The sequence below is a fragment of the Dipteris shenzhenensis genome, chromosome 5 (assembly GCF_047967505.1).
Source record: "Dipteris shenzhenensis isolate YYH24624 ecotype China chromosome 5, Dip_SZ_1.0, whole genome shotgun sequence".
NCBI lineage: Eukaryota > Viridiplantae > Streptophyta > Polypodiopsida > Gleicheniales > Dipteridaceae > Dipteris > Dipteris shenzhenensis.
Genome location: NC_141600.1, coordinates 38,754,238 through 38,762,221, shown reverse-complemented (window position 1 = coordinate 38,762,221; position 7,984 = coordinate 38,754,238). Strand labels below are relative to the sequence as shown.

Here is a 7,984-nt window from a genome sequence, read left to right as displayed (position 1 = left end):
GAAAAAGTAGTTAAAGGTGTCTTCAACCATATAATTTGTGAAGCAGAGTGAGGAGGCACGGGTTGATGCATTTAGCAGCCACTCATGGAGGCTTTTGGGATCTTGTTGCAGGGGAGCGAATGCTCTAGCTACCTGTAGATCTACCTTGAGGTTAACTATTTGATGCTATCTCTGTTGAAGTACTGCATTGAAGTACTGCATGGTCATTCCATTAACTATGCCTGCTGCTGAACCACCCTTGCCTCTAGGACCTGTTTTTCCTCATGTGCCCTTGCATATTTCTCTTGTTCCAACATGACTTAGCACCATAGAGTATCATTTCTTGCCCGCTCCATGGCCAAGGCCTCTTTTATTTGTTGGAGCTCCATTTCACACTTCTTGCCAATTCACGGCCTTTAGACCACTCTCTTCTACCACAAGCCTCTCAGCCTTCTCCTTTTGCAGGGCTGTCTCTGTGAATTGGAGCTTGCCATTGGCTCTAGTTGCTACAAGATTTTGTTTAACCGAGTATTCATGTCTCCTTGCTAGGATCTGCGTGCAGCTACCATCATGGACTCCATAAAATCAAGCTCCTTTTGCATGGCCTAATGCTGCCTTCGTGCATAAGTTTAGAGTAGGCCTTTACTGTGATGTATGTGCTAGAGGTATGAAACTCCATCACTTGATATGCACGTATGTGATGAGACTGTTGTGGCAGTCGTTGTTCGGGGCCCTGTATTGGTTTCCTGGTTGCGCTTGCTTGACCTGTTCTTAAGTGGGATGAGGGGCAGTCTATGATTTCTTTTGGGTCATATTTATGATTTCTTCTCCTTCTTGAATAGGCCTCTTTAGGCAGCATTCTTGTCTACAGCCTCTGCTTCTCTCTTTCGTGCTTCCTCCTCTCTTACTCTAGGAGTTTAGCCTATTGCTATTGAGGTCATCTTGTTGCTTTTTCTTCCTAATGCAGCTCCGTCATGCGTTTAAGCATAACATTTATAGTGCTTCTTATTTTTAGGTCTAAAGCATCATTAGCACACAAGGCTTGCATAACTAAAAAGAACCACGAACATGACTTAAATAACTTAAGAAAACCACAAACATAACTGAAGAGAGCCACAACATGACTTTTATGTCTAAAGAATCATCAGCACGCAAGGCTTGCATAACTATAGAAAACCACAAATAGGACTTAAAGAAAGCCAGTGATCTCATACGAGGCAGAATCATGAAATTACAATGGTAACAATGGTTATACCTTCCGCGTAAGCCTTCTCTGCAACGGCTTGGAAAGACTTCTTTAATGATCACCTCGTTGTTTTCTTAATAGGGGAGTTTTTTAGAAGAACTATATCTTTGACTGGCTTGGCTAGAGTAGTCACAACAATAGGAATCCCCACTAACACAGGATAACTTGGATTGCCCTTCATGGAAGGTTTTAGCAAAGGAATGAATGTACCTACATTACACATGTGCAATCAAAATCTGCAAAAACCGCTTCATGAGAGCTTAAGTAAAGTCTATATGTGGATGCTTTGATGTGAGCCTTGGCAAGGCAAATAGAAAAGGGACTACAGAATGAGGCACTGGCTATGTGATGTTGGCAAGTGAAAGATTACAATTTTCTTAGCAAAGCAGTAGGAAAGGGAGCATAGCAACATGAGGCACTGGCTAGCAATGAATTCACATAGCTAAGAGATTGCAATTTCACTGTCTAAGGAGCGAGCATCAACTCTTTTACAACGAAATAGCAAGGAAGTAGGACATGAGAGAGAGAGAGAGAGAGAGAGAGAGAGAGAGAGAGAGAGAGATGATACGATCGTCTCCTCCGCCATGCACAATGTATGAAGAGAGCCCACACCAAGTAAGAAGTAAAGACAAGCATTCATAGTGCAAGCTAGAGACTCCAAGAGATCCAAGGAAGAACAGATGAGTTCACTAGGCTATGGAATAAGAGTGAATTTCACGCTATGAAGGGAGAAGGGATGGACAAGACTTCGAGAGGAGAATGACACAAACAAAAGGATGAAGGGCAAACATCATCCTCACAAAAAATTCGTCTCCTCCGCCATGCACAATGTATGAAGAGAGCCCACACCAAGTAAGAAGTAGAGACAAGCATTCATAGTGCAAGCTAGAGACTCCAAGAGATCCAAGGAAGAACAGACGAGTTCACTAGGCTATGGAATAAGAGTGAATTTCACGCTATGAAGGGAGAAGGGATGGACAAGACTTCGAGAGGAGAATGACACAAACAAAAGGACGAAGGGCAAACATCATCCTCACAAAAAATCAAGATGTTGCCATGCAATGAGAGATGCTACACATGTTTTGTCTACAATGCAACAGTGCTATGAAAGAAATGTTGGAATGCCAAGTCATAAAAGCTATACTCCGCGTCACAATCGTTTCTACTCCATGTCCCTTCCTAGCCTGTGTTCTACCATCAAACTTGCATGCAACAAAAATAGCGATTCACTCTTTGCATCTAAAAAGTGTTTCGTGGATTACATTACAAAATCTCCTTTTTGAATTGCAAACAAGCATCTTTGACTAGTCCATCACACAAACCACGGATGGAGGTGGTGGCCTAGTCATTACACGCTCCACCAAAATTCTTTTGGAGCTCTGAAATGACTTAAACTACACCGCTATCAAACATGTATACCAACTAATGTAAACTGCACCACTATCAAACATGTATAACAAGTTACCGGCACTAACAAGTACTAATGAAAACCTGGAAGAATGAAGTAAAGAAATTAGAACTGAAGAAGTTGTATGAATGCGAGGAAATGGAAAAATACATCAACCTTTCTCGAATCCACTACTTTCTGTATCCATTGAATCAGTAGAGCGTTGAGCTTGTGCCATTTTGCTAAAGGAAGCTGATCAGAGAAACTAGCAATGCAAGTTGGAGGAGATGCGATGCTCACACCATCATCTTTCCTTATATAGAGGTTGTAGCTCCACTACTGAAGGACAAGTGACATTTTGGCACACCACTCTGGCAATTTGATTTAGCATAGTTAATATGGAGCGGCAAACCTTCTCAGCGCAGAAGGACCCACGAATTCGATTTCACCTTCAGAATTCGTTGTGAGCCATCACAGGCCATGCCTATAGATCATATCTAATCTTTGATGCGATTCAATGCTACCTCCTCTCAAAACAACACGCACAAGGTAAATGGAGAAATTTAAGCCCAGTAGTAAAGTCTACAACCTCTGATCGCGAGTCTTCTTTGTACAGTAGCATGCATTGCTTTTGTATCAAATTCATCCAGTCTTGTTAGTTCAACAATTGCCTATCTTTGTCTTTTAACCCTTTCGTCTTGATATATTTTTCTCTTCTACTTGCAGTTCAATCTTCTATTTTTCTTCGTTCAAGTAAAATCATAGCAAGGAGTCTAGTGAAGAATCTCACGACTACTCGGGGTCGCTAGCACTTATAGAGAGGTATGTCATTTGGCACTTCCAATTAGCTATGGTAGTAGCAATGGGCGAACCATTTGTAAGAGTGCAATAGAAGACTGGTGACATTCATGCTTCACCACCCACCTGCTTCAGCAAAGCGACCATCTTTACTTTCTTGGTGAGGTCCAACCATTTGTCTTTTCTAATGTTTATCGGCCCCTTCCCCGAGTGGTCAGAGAAAAGGCAAGTTCATGTTTTTACTGATAAAGTAGGCCAAAAAAGCTTTCCCTCTCCTCCCCCTCAGAGGTCCTATCGTGGTCCTATCCTTGGCTCTAGGAAGGGGACCGTCAGGTTAGGAAAGGTTCACACCGCGTGCTCGCCCATGGAGGAGGAAATAAAATTGGAGGATGGTCACCGGGTGTGGTGGTTCACACTAACTGGTGGTCATCAAGATGTGAATGTATTCCATTGGTGTAACGGCCGGAAGAGATGGAATGGGCCAATCATGTAGTGGTTGAAGCCATGGAATGGATGGCCTTCATGGGCTGGACACAAAAATTTTGTATGTGTCCCGGCTCGTCCCTCCTATTGGGCCAACTAGGACGGTAGCCCTTCACACGAGGATGACCGTCGGGTGGTGTGAACCCAACCTATCCTTCCCGCCCCTAAATCCCTCCGAGATAGGAAGGAGATCGTTAGATAAGGCGTGAGATCGGACGGTCTAAGAGGGTTTCTAAAGATACTGTATGTTTGTGTCTTCTGCTTCAAGGCTGTAGATGCGGACCCGAGCTTGTGAGCTCCATACCCATCGAACACCTTGCCTCCCAAATCGAATCCCTCTGAGATCCTCGAAGTCTGCACGGGCCCTGAACTGCAAACTACGCGGGCATCAAGCAAGGATGGAGGGTGGGGGGGGACGAGAATGTCTGGCTATGTGCTCGGGGCTCGGCTGTTGTGGGAAAGGCCTCTTGGCGTGTGTGCTCCAGTAGCCCCAGAGGCTCCATGCATCCCTAGACGGAACCGTCAGATAAGGCGAGAGATCGGACGGTGTGAGAGGATTAGGGTTTCCATCACTTTGCAATACATTGTATTTTTTTTTTGGGTCTTCTTCTTCAAGGCCATAAACACAGCCCGAAGCTTGCGAGCTCCATAGCCAGCTTCCCCCGCCATGCCTCCCAAATTGGATCCCTCCCAGATCGTTGAAGTCTTCGTCAGAGTCACCGGTGGTGAAGTCGGAGCTGCGTCCTCTTTGGCTCCCAAAATCGGCCCCCTTGGCCTCTCCCCTAAGAAAGTTGGCGAGGACATCGCCAAAGAAACTGCCAAAGATTGGAAGGGCCTCCGCGTCACCGTCAAGCTCACCGTCCAGAACCGCCAGGCCAAGGTCGCCGTCGTTCCCAGTGCTGCTGCCCTGGTCATCAAGGCCCTCAAGGAGCCCGAGAGGGACCGGAAGAAGACGAAGAACATTAAACACAATGGGAATATCTCCTTGGACGACGTGATCGAGATTGCGAAGATCATGAGGCCGCGATCCATGGCCAAGAACTTGGCGGGGTCTGTGAAAGAGATTCTGGGGACCTGTGTCTCTGTGGGATGCACTGTCGATGGAAAAGATCCGAAGGATTTGCAAAAGGAGATCGAGGAGGGCGAGTTAGAGATTCCGGAGGAGTAATGCGTTTGGCATTGAGTAGAGGATCGTGTCTGGAACGCGTTACAGAGAGCTGCCAAGTTTTTTCCGTTAAGTTTCTTTCAAACGCTTAGGTGTTGTACATACCAGAGAAGAGATTTGAGTCGCCCGTCCTCTGGATGTGGGCTACTGCTTCTCCGTTGTGTTTGACCAGAACCCCGTGAGGTAGCAATTCTCCTGTAACCGTTTGTTATGACGAGGCCAAATTATTGCGAACGACGACGTGAGTCGACGTTGAAACGTCGTGAGGTCGGTTCGAAATCAAGCATTCTACGTATGCTTGACTTGCGGTCTGTTACATTCCCAGAAGAAAATCTTACTCTGCTGCTTTTTGTGTCAGCCATGAGACTTTGATTCAGCATCCAGAAACTGAATTTGCAGGCATACAAAAATGTCTACCTAAGAGTAGGTTAGTGTCATTTGTCTACCTGCATGGGACCCCATGCACATTTGAAGATTGAAGTTTCTTGGCTTGAACATGTTTACTTAAGGAATAACAATACAAGGTGAAGGTATCTTGCAACTGTCTTCTCCTTAGAATGTGGATGAACTAAAAAGTGTTTTGGTTTTGCTTCTCGTTTTAGTCTCAAGGGATATTTCTATATGGGCTACCAATTGACAGGAAGCATTGGAGTAACCGAAGGAGCCGTAGGTGACGCTCTAACTCTCAAGTTCCCATCACTGTAGCGTGCACGCCTTTTAAAGTTACAGTAAACCATGTGGTAATGCAATTGGGGTTGTCCTACTCCAGTATAGGGCTCCTTGTCATATTTGATCTTAGCTTTAGCCAAGGCCTTCCCGAATAGGAGGCATTGGATGGCCTTGCTCTTGCGTTGGCATTCAAGCATTGGAGACATCATTTTTTATTGGGCAATATGCACTTCTCATCCTTTGGATTACTTACAGACAGTTAATGGGTGGTCTTTATATGCTACAATATTGTTTGTCGTGCATTAATCTATAATAAGTAAGTCAATTTATTAGCTTATTAAGGCCCCCATCTCCTTTTGAATAGTGGCCTCGAGTATCAAAAAAGCTTTACTCAATGATGAGTGATGCTCCTTCATGGTCCTAATGGTACCAACACTAAGTAAAAACTTTTGAGTATATTTTCTTCCACTTGTGGTCCAAGCATTAATCACTTTTCTCTCGAGTTAAGGCTGAGAAGAAGTCATATAAGAGCAAAGAAAACATTGCAATGATGCAAGATTGCCTTTTCAAATGAGTATGACCTTCTTTGGGTAGTTGAGGCTAAGCCTCATCCTTTGTGAAGAGTCTTTTGACAGTCTGGGAAGATGTCTCTACAGCTTTGTGATTAGAAGCTTTGATCACGTTTTCCACTTGTCTTATGACTTTTCACACTAAACTTTTTTGATAGAAGAGCAGGTAGGGGTTCAAGGCTTCTATTTGGCTATAAATGACTGTAAGATTTGATATTTGTGCATGTCCTTTGTAATTACTTGGACATATAGAGATTACATTTGGTGCCCATGGTTTAAAGGTTTGGGAAGGAGTTTAGCTAAGGTGATGAGTATATGTCATGTTGGGGGTGAGCATGAGTAGGCTAATACATTGACTATTTGGATGTAGATTGAATGGTAGGAAGGTTCAGGGCTTGTCTTATTTGGGCGAGATAAGACAGATGCCATATTAGTTTTAGTGATCATAGCGAGCATGTTTTGAGAGTGGCCACCTTTCTTTTCTACTTCAGCTTTGTGTCTTGTCCTTTTTGTCTTTTTAATGGAACTAAATTATTCTTTATATTTGGCTGTGTATTTTGTTTTCATTGGATTTCTTGTTATTGTTTTCTTCTTCATTTTCTTCTCTCTCTCTCTCTCTCTCTCTCTCTCACTTATAGTTATCACTTTTCTTTTTAAATAATTCCAAATCGTAAGATTGGATGAATTATAGTCTTATGAAGGTACAAGTCCTTAATGTCATTTTATGGTCCATGTTATGAGCTCAGCACAAGGGAGGTCAATGATTTGTAGCAGGACTATGCCTTATACTATGAATAAGGCTTTGTATTTGTCAATAGAGCCATTTGAATTGTACTTGATCCAATAGACTGCTGATAAGACTTGTTTAGCACTTGAATTGTAAGATTATAATCATCTCTTTGTCAGAAATTCTTTCACCGATCTCGATAGGTTTGACTTAAAAATGAGATTCATTGACATTTAAAGGATATGATATACAGCTGTGGTTTTAAAGGCATAATACTGGCACCGGTAGCCTGCCTTTGTATGTATTCTCCAATTGCTTAGCCATCTATTTTCTGAGGACGGCTAGGAGAAGGGCCTTTAGGCAATGATTCTGGGGTTAGATTTTGTGGTTTGGCCAACCTACAAATTTGCATACAAAATAAAACATGGCATGTATGAGAGGGGTTTGGAAGGATGTCAAGAAATTGGTTCCTCAGTAAACAGCAAAAGCTTGCTGAACTCTCCTGCAAGGTTTCAGGGCATCCCACTTGTTTCACTCTGTGTAGTTTAAGCCTATAAGCCTGATTCACAGATGTCTACAGCAGATGCAGTCTGTGGAGTCTAAGCCTGATCTACAGATGTCTGCAGTGGAAACAATCTTTGGTGCCCAACAATGGAGTGTTCTGCGGGTTCTTGACTGTTCAGCAATGATCTTTCAACACCTTACACTTTATCGTCACATCAAGAATACCTGTGGAAGGGTTGCAGCCCCAATCAGTTGAGCAGATTGCAGCAAAAACTTTACAGCTATGTGCTTTAGCTCAGGGTGTAGATCAGCAGGTTCTAGCTGGGAACATTTCTGTGTAGTCTCATTCTGGATGATATCGACTTCCAGGCTGAGTTGTCAGAAACCAAATAGTGAGCAATCATGTGTATTTGGTTTCCTTGGAGGTAATTGTTGAAGTTGGTACATTCAGTTCTTG

At 43.4% G+C, this 7,984-nt stretch overlaps 1 protein-coding gene across 1 annotated transcript; it reads left to right on the top strand.

Moving 5' to 3' along the window:
* The first annotated feature begins 4,481 nt into the window (after positions 1-4,481).
* On the top strand, positions 4,482-6,018 carry LOC147901996 (large ribosomal subunit protein uL11y). The gene is made up of 2 exons (XM_087374635.1): positions 4,482-5,485; positions 5,668-6,018. The coding sequence occupies exon 1, from the start codon at positions 4,561-4,563 to the stop codon at positions 5,059-5,061; it is 501 nt and encodes a 166-aa protein (XP_087230761.1). The 5' UTR covers positions 4,482-4,560; the 3' UTR covers positions 5,062-5,485; positions 5,668-6,018.
* The last annotated feature ends 1,966 nt before the right edge of the window (positions 6,019-7,984 follow it).

What these genes read in the sequence shown, in the direction of transcription:
- LOC147901996 (XM_087374635.1), top strand. Translation starts at nt 4,561, where the DNA reads ATGCCTCCCAAATTGGATCCCTCCCAGATCGTTGAAGTCTTCGTCAGA.